General features: G+C 39.2%; 1 protein-coding gene across 4 annotated transcripts in view; it reads right to left on the bottom strand.

Annotated features, from left to right (window-relative positions):
• Positions 1-18,692, bottom strand: part of adam12a (ADAM metallopeptidase domain 12a) — a 110,504-nt gene that overhangs the window by 20,200 nt on the left and 71,612 nt on the right. For all 4 annotated transcript variants that reach the window (XM_073814996.1, XM_073814995.1, XM_065272249.2 and 1 more), the window contains 5 exons: positions 17,241-17,312; positions 16,673-16,842; positions 14,794-14,878; positions 9,212-9,360; positions 345-522 (listed from right to left, as the gene is read on the bottom strand). In XM_073814996.1, the coding sequence (XP_073671097.1) occupies positions 345-522; positions 9,212-9,360; positions 14,794-14,878; positions 16,673-16,842; positions 17,241-17,312 (654 nt within the window). The remainder of the gene's footprint in view (positions 1-344; positions 523-9,211; positions 9,361-14,793; positions 14,879-16,672; positions 16,843-17,240; positions 17,313-18,692) is intronic.

An 18,692-nucleotide genomic window follows, 5' to 3' on the forward strand; every position in this document is an offset into this window, starting at 1 on the left:
ACATTATTATGTTTTTACATTAAGCGCTGCCAGCACCATTTTAGCAAAGACATTAAGGAGCAGACTTTAAAACCCCCAGCAATACCTAAAGCATTTTAACACTAACAATGCTTTTTTTTCTCCAGCGTGACAGACGCGTCTCATTCTCGGCTTCATCTCTTGCGGTGTGGATGGAGAAAAACATTGAGCTGCAGAAATTGTTTATTTCACTTGCCACAGATTTGGAGCAACAAATGATTCATGACTCACGGGAGAGTGTGAAATTTCCGGCGCATACAGTACGAGACACTTGAGGGAAACATGTTAGCGTCTGTATAAAATATGTTTTCACCGAACACACGTACATCGAGATCCCCGCAGTCGCACTGCTCTCCCTCCTCAACGTAACCGTTTCCACACTTCTGTCCTCCATAGAGCACCTTCACCTCCGGCATGTTAAACAAACACATGCCTACACCTTTCTCCAAACTCGCCGCCAGGTCCTTCTTACTGCACGTACTGAACACCGTAGGGAACGGGTACCTGAAACAACAGATGTATACACAGATATAGAAATATACATTTAATCATACAAACTCAACCTAAAGTAGAATTTGCCAGTCATTTTCCTTCAGTAATGTGACATATTTACCAGTAAAACTGGGCAGGGTCTGTTTCACACTGTTAAAGTGCATAAAAGACCAGCTTGGGTCTTTACAAAATCAAGTTTAACGAAAACCTGCTTTTTTCTGTTACATTGCTTGTGTGTGCTGTGGTAGTGTAACAACCGAACTTAAATTTGATCTTGAAGTTGATTGACAAGTACTGTTAACTTATGACTTAAGAATTTAATTAGATATTACAATATTATTGCTGCACACTTTATATCATTAATGTTAATTGGCATTAAAGGGATAGTTCACCCAAAAATGAAAATTATTTTATTATTTCCTATAAAACCTGTAAAAATTTCTTTGTTTTTTTCCTGAACACAAAGGAAGATATTTGTAATCAAGCAGGAAACAGAAGCACCATTTAATTCCATAGTAGGAAAGAAAAAAAACTATGGAATCAAAGGCTCAAAAAACATTGCTTAAATTGTGTTAATCAGAACAACGAAATGTATACAGGTTTCTAACAACTTGAGAGAGTGAATAAATGATGACAGAATTTTCATTTTTGGGTGAACTATCCCTTAAAATTACTGCATTATTGGCAGGATTTCCTTAAACTTTCAAACCCTTCTGACTGTTCATTTCTGACAGCCACATACTGTATATACAAATAAATCAAGCAATCTCATAATGGAATTCATGTCAGGGAAATGTAAGTGCTGATTGATGTGAGGACCAATGAAACGAGTCCCAGATGAGACAATTGAAAGAGATAAGAGATATTTATGGTTCTTGGGACTGTTAGTCATTACCCTGACACAGTTTTTCTCCCCTACAAAACTTTCTGAGATGTAGACTGGAAGTAAAGTTGTTTGCATTTGTGTGTGTGAGAGTGAGAGAGAGAGAGAGACAGAGAGAGAGAGAGAGAGAGAGGGAGAGAGAGTGAGTGAGTGAGTGAGAGAGAGAGAGAGAGAGAGAGAGAGAGAGAGAGAGAGAGTGAGAGAGAGAGAGAGAGAGAGAGAGAGAGAGAGAGAGAGAGAGAGAGAGAGAGAGAGAGAGAGAGAGGGGGGGGGGGGGGTCTTTTGACTTAAAAAAATAAGCATCCATCCAGAACACCCAGCAACAATGTAGCGATGTGATGAAAAACAAACACCCTGGCAACTGCATTGCACTCAGAACTCCACAGCAACCACAAAGTACAAAAAAAAAATCCATACTGTACCAGCCCCATAGCAACATACTGAATACCTTAGCAACCACATAGCAACATCCAGGCAACTATTCAATTTTATTAAATTACATTTTATTTATAATTCACAAAAGTTTAATTGTTTCAAAGCAGCTTTACATTAATAAAAACTACCCAACACAGCCTGGCTACTACTTACTGTAAGAACTCCTTAGCAACCGCCAGGCAGTGATCAATCAAACACCAAACATTTCATACCAACCACATAGCAACATTCTGGCAACTACTCACAACATCCTGGCAACTACATACTTAAAGAACTACTTAGCAACCGCCAGGCAGTGATCGATTAAACACCAAACATTTCATTCCAACCCCATAGCAACATCCTGGCAACTACCCACAACACCCTGGCAACTGCATACTGTAAGAACTCCTTAGCAACCACCAGGCAGTGATCAAATACTGCCTGGCAACATCCTGGCAACTGCCTACCTTCAGAACTGCTTAGCAACTATCAGGCAGTGATCAATCAAACAAAAAACATTTCATACCAACCACATATCAACATACTCTAAAAACAGTCATAATACCTAAGCAATCACATAGCAACATGCTGGCAACTACCCACAACACCCTGGTAACTGCATACCTTCAGAACTGCTTAGCAACTATCAGGCAGTGATCAATCAAACAACAAACATTTTATACCAACCACATAGCAACATATTATAAAAACATCCAGAATACCTTAGCAACCCCATAGCAACATCCTGGCAACTACCCACAACACCCTGGCAACTGCATACCTTCAGAACTGCTTAGCAACTATCAGGCAGTGATCAAGGAGACACCAAACATTTCATTCCAACCACATAGCAACATTCTATAAAAACAGCCAGAATACCTTAGCAACCCCATGGCAACATCCTGGCAACTACCGACAACACCCTGGCAACTACCTACCTTTAGAACTCCTTAGCAACCACCAGGCAGTGATCAAATACTGCCTGGCAACATCCTGGCAACTGCCTACCTTCAGCACTGCTTAGCAACTATCAGGCAGTGATCAATCAAACAACAAACATTTCATACCAACCACATATCAACATACTCTAAAAACAGTCAAAATACCTAAGCAATCACATAGCAACATGCTGGCAACTACCCACAACACCCTGGTAACTGCATACCTTCAGAACTGCTTAGCAACTATCAGGCAGTGATCAATCAAACAACAAACATTTTATACCAACCACATAGCAACATATTATAAAAACATCCAGAATACCTTAGCAACCCCATAGCAACATCCTGGCAACTACCCACAACACCCTGGCAACTGCATACCTTCAGAACTGCTTAGCAACTATCAGGCAGTGATCAAGCAAACACCAAACATTTCATTCCAACCACATAGCAACATTCTATAAAAACAGCCAGAATACCTTAGCAACCCCATGGCAACATCCTGGCAACTACCGACAACACCCTGGCAACTACCGACCTTTAGAACTGCTTAGCAACTATCAGGCAGTGATCAAGCAAACACAAAACATTTCATACCAACCACATATCAACACACCGATAAAACAGTCAAAATACCTTAGCAACCACATAGCAACATGCTGGCAACTACCCACAACACCCTGGCAACTGCATACTGTAAGAACTCCTTAACAACTGATAGGCAGTTATCAAGCAAACACCAATCATTTCATACCAACCACATAGCAACACACTAATAAAACAGTCAGAATACCTTAGCAACCCCATTGCGACACCCTGGCAACTACCGACAACACAATGACAACTGCCTACCTTCAGAACTGCTAAGCAACTATCAGGCAGTGACCAAGCAAACACCAAACGTTTTATACCAACCACATAACAACATACTATAAAAAACATTCAGAATACCTTACCAACCCCATAGCAACATCCTGGCAACTGCATAACGTAGAAACTCCTGAGCAACCATCATGCAGTGATCAAGCAAACACCAAACAATTCATACCAACCAACATACTCTAAAAACATTCAGAATACCTTAGCAACCACATAGTATCACCCTGACACTCAGAACACCTTAGAAGCCCCCAACCCCCCCGAAATCCACCCAGTCAGAATACCTTAGCAACCACATGGCAACATCTTGGCAACTACCCATAACAATGTGTGGCAACTGCAGAGCACTCAGAACACATTAGTAACCACATAGCAACATCCTAGCATCCTGGAAACCAGTTTATATCCCAGTTGGATGTATTTACAAATATCTGTAGGTGTGATTTAACTTTTATAAGGATCAGGCTGTGAATACTTTCATACACAAACAGGGACAAAACAAAGCCAGCAAATGTGTTTGGAAAGTCAAAGCTTTCACCCCTGTGGTGGAGTGTGATAAAATCCTTCGTTTACAAACAACCCAACAGCCAGTGACTGTTAGATATTACAGTGATTATTTCTGACTGGCAGATTTGTGAAAACTCCTATTGTGAAACATATGGTAGATAAAAACGTCTGGTATTACGGCACTGAGCTGATGAGCTCATGATTATGAGAACCATCTGTGATCAGAGAGGGGTTTTATGAAGATTTAGCCATGTGACGCCAGACACTCGATACAGAAGAAACAGGTGTGTATGAGTGAGCAGGTGAAACCATGCGCTTGTCTTTCATTAAACAAAAAATGCTGCTGTGCCTATTGTTGTTTTACTGTAACACTGTTCATTCAAGGATATTTAAAAGATTATTAAGTATAATTGCCCACACAGGATATCTGCCATTTCTTTTTTCTATATAGCATATTTGTCTTGGCAAAACAGTAATGATCTGATCTGTTCTCTTAACCAGAATTTAGTCCAAGATTTGTTTCAGTCATCAGTATGCGGAAGACCTACTGAACATAGTGGATGATCCTATGAAACGTCTGCATGGTTCCTGGCAGTTACTAAGACCAAAGGATAAATGCAACCACAGAAATATGTCCAGCATTGGCCACCATGCTTGCCCGACCAACTGTACCCACAATGCATCAGTGCCAGGGAGTCATAATCCTGCGAGAGATAAGCAGATGCTTCCTCATTCCTCCCGATGCCAGCACTCAGAGGTCAGCACTGAGCGAAAAGGTACAATAACTCAAGTGTGTCTAAACCATCCAACAACCTGTGCTCGTGATGCCAACAGGAGACCCAAACAATGAAGACAGTGTCACCGACACACAACATCTCAATGTGGGTAAGGGTTTGTGTCAATGAGGGTAAGAGCAGCTTTCAAAGGCTCTATAAAAAAGAACAAAAGCAAATACAGAATCAAAGACAGGAAACCTAAGTGTTTGTTGGCATAATGTAGATAATGTCAAAGTGTTTTGACCGTCTGTCCTTCTGTAACCTAACAAAACATTTATTTGTAATACCGAATAAAACAATAAAAACTGCAATTCATCGACTTGCAGCTTGAGTCTGGATCCAAAAGGGAGTCAATCCCATAGATCCCCCATGGTACAATGCCCAACTTTACAGCAGAAATAAATGTTTACAGCTTGGTACAAAAAGTGTTTTTGGTCTATATAGCTAATTTTGCCCTTCATGACCACTGTGAGGGGGTGAATTCAACAGTATAAATTATATTAAGCCTTTAAGTTTGGCATAATTAAAGGCGTGGTCACTTGAGTGACAGGTGAACTGCCACTGCTGTCACTACTGTTGAGCTAGGCGGGCGTGGTTTCAGCGCACATCCCGCCTTTTTACCCATTTGCGGTTATCTGCGAGTGATGCTTGATGATGCAATTCCAAGATGCCAACGGCAAGTCCCGTTAACTCTTTCAACGCCATTGACGAGATATCTGGTCAATTCAGAGAAAACGCTTCCCCGCCAATGACGAGATTTTCCGTCTTTCCGCAATACCGCTATTATCCACCAGGTAGCGTCCTTCCGCAACTTTTTAAACCCGGAAGTATTGCCCTATGGCAAGCGGCTGCATGTCCGTGTCTGTTTTAAAGATCCCTCTGAATGGGATCTCTATGAAAAGTCCGTCACAAACATGGAATTATCTCTGCTTTTTGCTCAAAATGTGGTGTTTTTGCAGAAACCTACCCATATTCAAAAGCTGATTACAAAAGAACCACTAAAGGTAGGATGAAACGTTTTTTTTTTTTTTTTTTTGAAAGCAGAGGGTCTGTTCTTTCATTTGGTATATTGTATGTTTATATATTTAAAGTAGAACATTTTCTGGAAGGCATTAAACTTTGGTGAAAATCATGAAAAACGCTGGCGCTGGCTGGCAACTTTAAAAAAAAACGCTGGCGGTGAAAGAGTTAACTATAAAAGAAAAGCTCTTACATATCTATGGATGACATTACGGACACTATGTCCATATTTTTTACAGTCTATGGGTTAAACAGATTAAAAGCAAGTAAACAAGATATTTTGAGCACACCTGTCCCTGTTCCACATTACTCTCACCGCTGTATAACTTTAGATTAATCCAGATCATCAAATGATGGCTACTTAAAACTAACCAAATTAAACCCGTCAGAAAGAAGAAGCATTTTCTGTCTTCGGGGTCATTTTTCATAATTTAATTCTTAATTAATGTAATTATATAGATGTGAGGCTTCTAAGCAAGCACCTGCTGTGATGTTGCATTAATTGAAGCTTTGATGTATGATAGCTCTCTCTCTCTTTCTCTCTCTCTCTCTCTCTCTCTCTCTCTGAATGATGTTCTCAGGCCCACATTTTCATTTGTATAAGACGCTTAAGGCAGGTGAAGAAAACAGAGAGATTTCTCCATCGCTCTTCCTCTGTGAGTCATGCATCTGTCTCTGTTCATCTCTGTCTGTCTACTGCTGGATGAGATCTGTTTTTCTCATCTGGTTCTCAGGACCTTGTCCTACATCTCGTGACACCTTTATAAAAGCACATCCTCGAGCATTGAGTTACAGGGTATTTTGTGGGTTCAGCCTAGGTCAGTTCAGTTAAAACACTATGAATCTCTGACCTCTTCGATGAGCAGATGAACTGATATGCTTTGAATGCTGGGATTGTGTTGGCAAGTCAACTATCTCTTGAGGAAAGGAAAAACGGTGTGTTATTTGCATGGATTTATAAAAGACATAAACTATTTCAGCAAACTCAAAACTGTTGCTACATTTTAAATATCTGGAAAATATTTTTATCTTTAAACATGATGTTTTTTGAATGTGTGTTTCGTCAAAGAGTTTGATAGCAAGCAATGAGAACTCTGACATTACGGCGATTTTAACATTGTTAAAAGAGTTTAAGGCTAGTTAAACATGATCAAATCCCCCAAAACATGAAATGTTCCCTTATAAAACAACTTCAGCAAAATTCAGACATAATCACTTTCTGATCATTAAATTTACATCTGTGCTGGAAAACCCTCGTGCCACATTTAACTCATAACAAATGAGTCTGGTCATCAATCAAACCTTCTCATTTGAGAGAATTGAATCAGTATGAGATAAAATCATCTCCATCAGCACAGATTTGTTCAACACTGATGTTTTGAGTTGTTTCTGCATCCAACACCTCATCTAAGCATCTGAAAGCAGAACTTTAAACCTACTTAACAGCTTAACACATGACTGAAAGAAATGATCAACAGGTTAAACATGCTGTGATATGTTTATTAGATAAGTATCAGTTTGAATGACCCAGGTGTCATTAGCATGCAGGTGAATTTGAAAGCATGCTAAGTAGTTTGTGTCTAATGGTCCTTCACTATGTGGGCTATTAAGATCTGGTGTTGTGCAGATGACCAAATGAAGCTGATGATGGAGTAATGGGGCAGAACGAGATGATGTCGCTTAGGACTAACAAACATATCGAGGTGTGATAGGTCGAGTTTTTGAAAATGCTATGAAGCTCTGGAAAGGAAATGAACTCACACATCAAATAGACTGATAAGAAGTTTTAGGGTTTGCTAACCAATGACGCAGATATAAAGATAAAAAATAGTGTAACATTATGAATTCTGTTCCAACTTTTTGCTTACTAAATTTTCCCAGTCCATATAAAGTTACATTTTTTATTAGTTATGTTAGCCATTTTGGGATGTTCCTGGTCTCTGGTCTTCTAATATATATATAAATTATCTTTTGTTTTTATTCATATTTTGTAACCAGCGACACAGATATAAAGATGAAACTATTCAATACAGTTCATACAAGGTTTAAAGGCTTATATACTTTGAATATGTAGTAGATGTGATGTTGGATACATCGACAGAGAGACAGACAAAACAAGACAAAGAAAATCAAGTTGCTTGAATGGCCCAGTCAATCAATTGACCTAAATCCTATAGAAAATCTATGGAGAGAAATGAAGATCAAAGTTCATAAAAGAGGCCCAAGGAACCTTCAAGATTTAAAGACCATTGTGTGGAAGAATGGGCCAGAATCACACCTGAGCAATGCAGACGACTGGTCTCTCCATACAAGAATCACCAGCAAAGGCTTTTCTACAAAGTATTAAATAAAGTGTGTTCAATACTTATTTCCTATGTCAATTCACTTTATTTATTATGACTCAACTTGTATACTTAAATGTTCTGATTTCTTTGTATGAATTCAATATTTGGCTTGATGGCTACATCAGGTGCACTTAGAAATCCCCTCACTGATAAAAATGCTGATGTGTCAAATACTTATTTTCCCCACTGTATACAGACTGATAGATAAACAAAAAGACAGACAGACAGACAGATAGAGGCAGAGGCAGATAGGCAGAAGAGGTGAACCAAGTTATGGTTCACCTCTTTAAAACAGGGATTTACATACAGATTAACATTCCCAATGAGACATGTCTGGACTGAAACTGGACTGAAGCTGAGAACATTCACCAGCATAAAAGAGTAGCGCATCATGCGTTTATGTGAGCTTATAATAAATAAAAATACACATGCGTCATAGCAACAAGACATATCGTTCTGCTTTTCAAAATGGGGACTTTAATGGGGATTTAACTGTAACGATGAGAAATTTCTGCCAACTGAACTGAAGCAGAGATCAAGGAGCACGTCAATATCTGCGCTGAAGCTGAGATCATTCAGCAGCATAACAAAACAGCGCATCATGTGCTCCTTTATGATCTTATGATAAACAAAAATCCACATGCGTGGTTTCTTGATAGAAAAATAACGGATAATAAGCAAACTTCAGATGCTACAGAGAAAAAACCTGCCAAGTGCAGGACTTTAAACACGTCACGTGCCTTTACAGGATCTTTACGGCATGTGTGTGAAAGCAGGCACAGATTCTGGAAAATCATTCAGATTTTGGCAGTGTGAATGCCAAAAAATCCCAGAAATAATCCCAGACACTTTTTCCGTGTATTTTCTGTAATTTCTGTTTGAAAAGGGCTTAAGTTTCAGAATGAACAGATTCAAAGCCGACGTTTGATTTACCCAGTAGATGGTGTCATGATACAGCCTCCTTTGTCCAGACTCGCTCTACAGCCACACCCCCGCTCTGGTGTGTCATGGTTCATTCCAAAGTTATGTCCAAGCTCATGGGCCAAAGTAACTGCAGCACCGAGGGGGTTATCGGAGTGATCCTGAAAACAAAGTGAAAAGAAAACGTCAGTCAAGTACAGTAAAAATAAACCTGCACCTCTATGATTTCATACGTATAACCCATCCATTTCAGTTTAAAGCAAACAAAAGTAATTTCATAGTGAGTGACCACAGAGAGCACGGAGGCATTATCCGTTATGTTCCACCTTCCTTTCCATGATTAGATTTGTCCCAAGATCTTCTTACACGAATGTGTTTTCTCTCAGAAAATAGTGACGGGTTGTTTCACATGGTGAGAGAGTCTGTAATGAGCAGACACTAACGCTCTTTATAATTACTTTTCCACAAATCCATCAGAGACGCAAAACTCAAGAGCTGTAATCGCTCGTGCGGTGCCAGAACCAAACCAAACTCTTCTGCAGTCCGGCTTTAGAGAGAAGGGTGTGTGCTGATGAATTCAGACAAGACGGATTTACTGTAATTCCTGTAAGTCAATTTGGTAAGGAAAACCCATTGTGGAAAAATACAAATTTCAGTAAAAGAACCATAGTTTAAAATGTCTGAGTGATTTTTGTGTGGAAATATATATGCACACAGGCCCAGATTGGCCATCAAGAGGACTGGGAGAATTCCAGGTGGGCCGGTCTGTTTTTTTGGCCACGAGGGCCGGTGTAGTAATGCCACCGGGTTGAAGGTTGCTGTCCCTATGCTGCAAGCACTATTATCCAACCCCACTACCATAATTTGCACAATATCCCCACCAATTTATTCCCAGGTTGATTGTGTCCTGTGACCCGACCACTTACTGGAAAAATTCTAGAATTTAGGAGGTCGCACACCGGACGAGAAGCGGCGGTTTGCGCCATACATCTAAAAACAGAACACATTATTTTCTATGAATGTACGCACACCGGCGGCACCTCGCGGCGTCTATCCGCTGTAACCCTGGACGCTGCTCAAATCCCTGTCGCAACACAGAGCGCCACTTACATAGTTTAACATTAAATAACATCATATTTGTCCCAAATCTTTAGCGATTAACATTGGCGGCTAACATATATTTACCATTTTGAAATGTGCACTTCCGGTGTACAACACCTCTGAGTTGTCCTAGATGCGACGTGGCGCTGCACTTCTCATCTGGTGTGCAACCCCCTTTAGATTCTATTAACATCTAAAACGCATGGAAAACACAGGACGTGCCATTTTCCTCTGCTTTTCAAATTGCTCGCCTGTAAACAGGAGTTTTGCTTAAGACGTGTTTATATTTGAGTGCGCTTGCCGCGACTTGATACAAATGGCCTCTAAAAGGAAAACCAATGTCATAGATGTAACAATGAATCGTCATTATCGTCTATTGCAAGAGTAATAAAAATCTGTATATCTGTATATCAGGGGTTTCCAAACTTTTCCAACCCAACAGCAGGTAATATAGGGGAATACACAAACACATTTGTTACCTTTCAGTAGTTTTTGAATAAATTTAATTGAATAATCTTAAAATACTTTATGGTAGGGCTGCACGCTTATGGCAAAAATCAGGTGAGATTTTTTTCACTGTATTTGCACTTGGAAATGATATATTTGAAAAATACAATAAATTGCAAGGCTGCAGGGAACAGTGCACTATTGCAGACTTTTAGGCTTGCAAGGATTAAATTAAATATTTTTAATATTTCAGTCCTGGACTAAAGCGGGCCGTTCTAAGGCTTGAAACTCCTGGGGCCTCATTTATCAACATTGCGTAGAAAATGCTCTATATTTGTACCTACGAATGAAATTTAGAATGTGCCTAGGTACAAAAAAATCGGGATTTATGAAACGTGCGCACGTGGTTCGTACGCACATCAGTAAGTAATCCTTGATGATAAATCCCATGTGTTCTTAAGGCCTATGCTCGTGCACGTTCATGGTCATTTGCATTCCGAAACGCCTCCGATGAACCATATATGGTGACAACACCTCCCGATATAAGTCACGTGGTTGTGCTTTTTCCCCTCATCGCAATAATGGCAAAGAGAGCGTAAAAGAGGAACTTTACAGACACAGAAATTGAGTTACTGGTGGATGAGGTTAATAACACATCTGTTTGGTTCACTTAGTACGGGGAATGACTAACAAAAGAAAACAAATCTGCATGGGAACATGTTACCAGTGAGTTTAATTCCATTGGGTATGAGAACACTTCTAGAAATAAAAAAGTGGTTTGACATTAAATTATCAGCCAAAAAAAAAAAACGCGTCACAGCACACCGACGTGAAATCAGTGCAACTGTAGGAGGACCGACAACGACAGAACTTGGACAGCCGCATAACCAGCATCATCGGCGCGATCTTTGAAAACGCGCTCCCAGCGAAATGGATTATTTGCCAAGTCTTTCAATAATGCAAGATAAGTCATTGCCCTGTGTCAAGCATTTGACGGAGCTTTCTTACATAAGGTTAGACACTAATTTCATTAATAACTTCAACACTGATTTCCAGTTACTTTATTAACAGTAATCATTTTTAACACATGGGGGTGGATAATAAATAGACAAAGTTTTCTTTTAACACTGGGGATGGACGGTCCTGTGTAGTATCGCTATTCTACCACTAGATGCTCTGCGTACACATACTCCGAGGTGTGCGTATATTTACACACATTTCTACGTATAAGTGCAATTTGATAAATTCCACACTTTGCGTAAAACTGTTCCTACACACACTTTACACACACATCTGTGCGTACGAACACTTGATAAATGAGGCCCCAGGGCTGAAAATATTTCCCTTGTATGCACACGAGCATGCATAGGAAAATTGTGCAGCTGAAGAGTTCCCAGTTACGTTTTATTTAAATAGTAATTTAATTACATTTTTAAAGTCATTAGGAGAAATTCAAACAAAAAACAATAGGTAAGGAGTTGTGCACACCAAAACGTTTAAACACGGCTGAAAAGCCTGGGCAACGACAAATGCCAGCTGTTTTTCAGGTGAGTGCCAGCTTTTGTCAGCTGAGCGCTTTGGTAGCTGTGATACTTCAGCTGTGAGCCGGTTGGTTGCTGTGGTAATGCCCCGCCCCTCCTCCACTTTGATTGGACAGCCGTGTGAAAACTGACATTGACGAGCGGAGCGTTTCACCCAAAGTTGAATATTTTTAAACTCTGAAAAAACGCCGAGCGCCAGTTTTCAGCACGGAAGAAAAAACGCTAGCTGCTGGCTTATTAGAAAAATGCCGAGCTTCCATTGGAAACAATGAAAAACATGCACCGGCCGCGGGCGTAAAAGCTTTGGTGTGCACGCCCCCTAAATAAGACAAAACCTGTGGATGTCATTTCACTTCAACATCAAATGTATAAAATACAAAAATCATTATATTTTATTTCATTGTGACATAACTTGAACAATTACTTAATAATTCTTAAGATAAGATTAACTATTTACAGATGTAAAGCTTGCGGCAGCGTAAACACCTTTTTGGCGGGATTTTTGTAAGGATTTTATCACTGCAAAGGCCTGGAGGTGTTTTTGCGACTGACCTTGCTGCAAATTTGTAGGAGTTTCCCTTTTAGGTGCAAATTTTTTTGGAGAAGATTATTTAAATGAATTACACAATGCCATTTACTAAGGTTTGCGCTCTACAGATCAATGTATTTGCAGCATTATTTAAGGCCTAAAATGCAAACCCTACACTAGTTTTCGCTGCCCTTGGTAGATTGCATTTTTTTTTTAATGTGCGCTTTGTTGATAAATTTACCCGCAGAAATTTCTACTCACGTCTGTGCTTTTTTTATTGCGCTCCTGTATAGTAAATCTGTCGTTTATTGTTCTGGGAGGAACTTCAACTTCGGTAAAGTCTTCAGTAATTTCTATGTTTGGTAAATTATAACCTGTTTTGTGAAAATCATCTATACAGTAAGATCACAGATTTATGAGATCTGCATAGCAATAAGAAATTTTTGAGTTGACCAAGAATGCAGACTTTTAAATGCGACAGAAAACAGTTTAAGACGTTGTTAAGATCTCTTCTGAAACTTTTATGATATATCAAACATTAACAATTTCACTTTGATCTCTATATCACTTGTGTTGTTTAGTGGGAGCTTGGTCCAATGAGAACACAATCTCACTTGATACACAACGTTACAACTTACACGTGAAATATTGCTGCAATTACAGTGCCAACTTTAGTCAATCAAACAGCAAAAACAAACAGATGACATCAAGCCGTCTGCCAAGAGCAGCTAAAGGAAATAAAAACGAATGAGTCGATGAATAAAACATGTGAATGTAATTTGTTTGGTTTGGTTCTGTCCTCATTATGACAAAGATGAAATGTTTTCCTCATGTCTGATCGCAGTCATTGGATGGCGCAGAAAATCACTCATAGTTCCTCATCCTGACCCTAGAGAGGAGTTTTCTATCCCAGCATGCAATGCATCTGAATACGGCATCTGACAGTCGAGTAATAATGACCCATAATGGAGAAACTCCACATAACGCAGATATGCTTCACAGAGTTTCAATCAAAGCAAAAACATTGTACCATCTGTAACACATAAAAACCACCGGGGACGGGGAAGCGTATCCAACAAGATAAACAACAGACCTTTTCTATCTAGGACGGGGCTCTCTCTAATGATCCAATGAAAGGTTTGAATCCGCAATGGTCAGGTTTTTCCAAGCAAACAATAAAGGTCAGAAACATACATAAAAATGCAGATAACAATGCTTGACCGCAGAATTTCTAATGTTCAGCCACATCGTGCAATCTTAACTGTGCCGTTTACACATCTCAATAAGTACTCAATAACGGCCGATGCATTTCATTCTGCAATTGCAGTATTAAACATTTAGCAACTCAACGATACATGAAATCAAACTAGCATAGCGAGAAGTGCTTGCATGGTTATGTTTTAAATCTCAATCATTGTCCACAAAATAAAGCTTTCCTCCCGACCACAGACAGGCTGTTTTCCAAGAAAAATACTTTGACTTTTCTTTCATTACAATGTTAACGTCATGTCCTTCATGATCAATATGTTGGGCTGATTTAGTGCTGAGTGCCTTTATGTCCTGCTGTGACACAGTAAAGTACTTTTAATCCAGTCAAATCCTCAGGTAACCTCTGAGCTGAAGGACTAACTAATGAATAACATAATTGTACACAACACAATTGTGAGGTCAAAACGGTTTAATAAATGAGATTTATATGTTTTATGAAGAAAATGAGTGTTGCGTTGCATAAGGCAGAGAGCAGCAGTAAATCATAACATCCAAGCAAACACTGGTGGAAAGATGCAAGGACGCCAGAACTCTGAATTGATTTGAATGTTTGATTTATGTTTTTGTGTTTTGTTTATTCAGCATTGTGTCTTTTGTAAAGCTTCTTTGCGACTGTGTAAACTGTGACAAGTGCTATATAAATAAACTTGAATAAAACGGCACGTTTTCAAAATCATCGTTGTCAATGATTGACAGGTGTCACTCACCATGACGATACCTCCTGACTGTTCTGCAGTACACATGCTCATAATGGGAGCCATACCAATAGTGGTGCCTTGAAAATAAACACCGCTGCGGAGAGAAAACAGAGCGTCATATAACACACATGTTCTGTACTCACACAAACATGGCTTTTTGTTCACCTTACAGAATAAAAACTGAAATTTTATGTTTTCACATATGATCCTATCGGTTTTACATGGGATTTACACAAACATACTCCATGTGTTTTGCACATGTAAAACTCGTGTGGTGTTTCTGTAAGAATCAGCTGTCAAAACATCATTTTAAAATGTTTTAAATGATGTTTAAAGCCTAGCATGTTTTCAGAATCAATGTGTGAACAAAAAAACCCCTGAATCTTCACAATAAAGAAATGGGTGCATGAATGGAAAAACATTTAGGGAAGGTTTCCTGGACAGGGATTAGACTAGTCCTAGACTAAAATAAATGTAAGAGCTGTTCAAACTTAAAACAACTTTGTACTGACATATCTTAAAATACATCAGTACCCTTTGTTTTGCCTCAAAATGCACACAAGCAATGTTTTTATTTAGGCATGTTTGTTAAAACTAGTTGTTTGTTAAAACTTCTTAATTAAACTAAGGTCTAGTCCTGGATTAAGCTAATCCCTGTCCGGGAAATCACCCCTTACTGTGTTAATTTTACCCAACATCTGGGTTTAGCCCTTTTGACCCAACACTGGGTTGAAAATAGCCCAACATTTTATTTATTTAATTAATTTATATCTTTCCTACTGAAACGACCAGCTAAAACCAGCCTAAGATGGTTGGCTGGTTTTACCTAGTTGAGCTGGTGAAGCAAGCAGGCTGGTTTTAGGGGGGGTTTGGACACTTTTTAGCTGCTCTTAGCTGGTCTCCCAGTCTGGTTTTAGTTGGGTAAGCTGATGTAGCAGGCTGGCTTTAGAGGAGCTTTTAACCCACCCACTGGCTCCAGAAGACCACCTAAACCACCAACTAGGGCTTGGCAAAAATTCTCATGCGTATCTCATCAGTAAAGCCGCTTCGGTTAGAAGATTTTCGGAAACATTATCAGAGGCGGTTTTCCACAATTATGAACGCGATTGTGCCTACCTTCTCTGTGAAATTCATCTCTGTGTAGTAAATGCCACTCCATCTGAAAGCAGGTGGTGCCGATTTACTACTAATCACTGAACCGGCTTTACTGATTAGACACACATGAGAATCTGAGAATCGCTCTACCACCAGCTTAAACCAGCTTGACCAGGCTGGAAGCTTGGCCAGCTTGGCTAAGCTGGTTGGCTGGTCTTAGCCGATTTAAGATTGAAGTACGTAGTTCAAGCTGGTCAAAATGGTCTTCTAGCCTGGTCAAGCTGGTGATTCAACTGGTTTTAGCCGCTAGGTCAGATGGTCTCCCAGCCAGATCAGCTAAGACCAGTTTGACCAGAAAAAAAATTGTCCCAAACGCCTCTAAAACCAGCATGCTACACCATCTTAAACAAGTAAAACCAGGCTGGGAGCTTAGGTTGGTTTTAGCTGGTCTTTTAAGTAGGGTTATTATTTATCCTGTCAATTTTCTTGCTGTTGTGTAAATAATTGCATTATTATTAATAATGTTTAAGTGCCTGAGCATTTAAGTGAAAGTGTGTTTTACACTTCTAAATGAATACATCCTTAAATCACAACATATGCATATTCATTTTTATAAAACTTTTTATATCATTTTAAAAGTTAAAAGAGTTTCAAATGTACTACAGGAATGAGCAGCAAAACTTTTAACATAAATTGTGCCCGTTTCCCAAAACAAAACACATTTCTTCTAATGATAACCCACATGGTCTCTTTTAAATATAAAGTCCCAGAGCAATGAAATGCTTTCGGTTACCTGATAAGCTGAGCGTTATCATGAGCTCTCTGTGGAAGTAACTTGAGCTTTCTCCAGTCCAGAAACTCATGAAGTGATGTGAACGGATCCTGGCTGATTGAGCATTTGTCTCCATCGCTCCACACCTCCAACCCTACCAGAGCTACACGGATGTTCAAAGATCTATAAAACTAAACACAACATTAGCTGTAAGCAAACTGAGAAGTGAAAGGGCAAACACGTTAATCATTTATTAAATGTTCAACGGGTCAAGCAAACAAAAACTGACACCTGAAGATGAATGCTATGAATTTGACCTGCTGGCTTGTTAAAATATGAACTCACTTTACACCTTGTTCTAAGCAGGTGTGATGTGACAAGTTTGCAGCAATAAATAATTTGTCTGTCCACACTGAAGAAAGCTCAGATGGAGCGTTTGAAACACAGGAATGTGTAAGATGCATTTAAGTTTGGGAAAAAGGAGTTATATGAGGATATGGCAAACTGGATATCCGAAAGTAACATATGCCTATACCAACGTGGTCCAATTTATCCGTACTCACCCTTCAAACAGTGTTAACGTGTTTACCTTGTCCACATAGTTAGCGATTTCAGCAAGTCTCTGTTTCACCTTCTCCATGTCCTTCCCCTGCTTCTGATACTGAAATGTCAAGAGAGGAAAAAAAGAGATGAGAAGTCTTTAAACTACAGCCAAATGTGAGCGTTGAGGGTCTGAATGTGGTAAATGTCACATGATGTAATCCATTTTCCACAGGCAGTACCACACATATGTTCGGCCAGACACGACCAGCAGGGTTTAATCTTTAGACTGTTAGTAAAAAAGGCTTTGCTGTAAAGAAAGTAAGACTGGAGATGTGTGACGCATGTCTGATGTGACCATAAGTGATACAGTCACAAAAATCAGATTAGTAAAATCCATAACCCTGGTCATCAAAGCTGGGAAAATTTGTCTTAAAGCGTCCATAACACACACTGTTTCTGCGTATCTGATGTTAATCTGGAGTAACTATAGAGTAGTATTACATCCTTCATATCTCCGAAAAGAGTCTTTAGTTTTATTAGATTTATAAAAGCTTTACCGATTATTTCCGATAACGTAGGAAAAAAATAGGAAGAAGGAGTTATGGACTGCGGGAGGAGCGAGTGCGAGTCAACACTTTATACAACAATGACTGGATCAATTATAAATTCACTACAATTGTGTCGTTTATATTATATGCACACGCGCCTATTTCCAACATAACACAGAAGTATTACTTACCGTCTGCAACTCATGACCCAGTTGGGACTTTTCAATTAAAATCCAGCGTTAAACAAACACACATGCAAAACTTGGCTGCTACACCAGATAAACAAACTATATCCATGGTTTCCATAATGATGGCTTTCTTCTCCTCACATCCAAAAACACACTTCTTTTTTCGTGCCATTGTTGAGCTTGATATAAAACAAAGCTATCACATGAAGTCCTTGGTTCTCCCGCTGATTGACGTGTGGGCGTGTTTTCCATGTCATTCAAGATGTTTATGTCTTTCTATATTCAGTCGAAAATAAATTAAGTTTTATGAGGAAAACATTCTAGGATTTTTTCCATATAGTGACTTTAGTGGACCAGTTTACAGTTTCAATGCAGCTTTAAAGGGCTTCAAACGATCCCAACCGAGACATAAGGGTCTTATCTAGCAAAACAATCGTCATTTTCACCAAAAACCACAAAATATATACTTTTAAACCACAACTTCTTGTCTTGCACTATCCGTGTGATGCGCCAGCGTGACCTTACGTATTACATAATTATGTCAAAAGGTCACACATGACATGCAAAACTACCGCTTCAGGGTTTACACTGCAAAAAATTATAAAAAAAAATTCTTAGTATTATTGTCTTGTTTTCAGTAAAAATATCAAAAAATCTTTTAAATTAAGATGCTTTTTCTTGATGAGGAAAATGACCCAAGAAAATAAGTCTAGTGATTTTGTGCATAAAACAAGCAAGAAATCTGCCAATGGGGTAAACAAA

This window comes from Paramisgurnus dabryanus, chromosome 1, assembly GCF_030506205.2.
Source record: "Paramisgurnus dabryanus chromosome 1, PD_genome_1.1, whole genome shotgun sequence".
NCBI lineage: Eukaryota > Metazoa > Chordata > Actinopteri > Cypriniformes > Cobitidae > Paramisgurnus > Paramisgurnus dabryanus.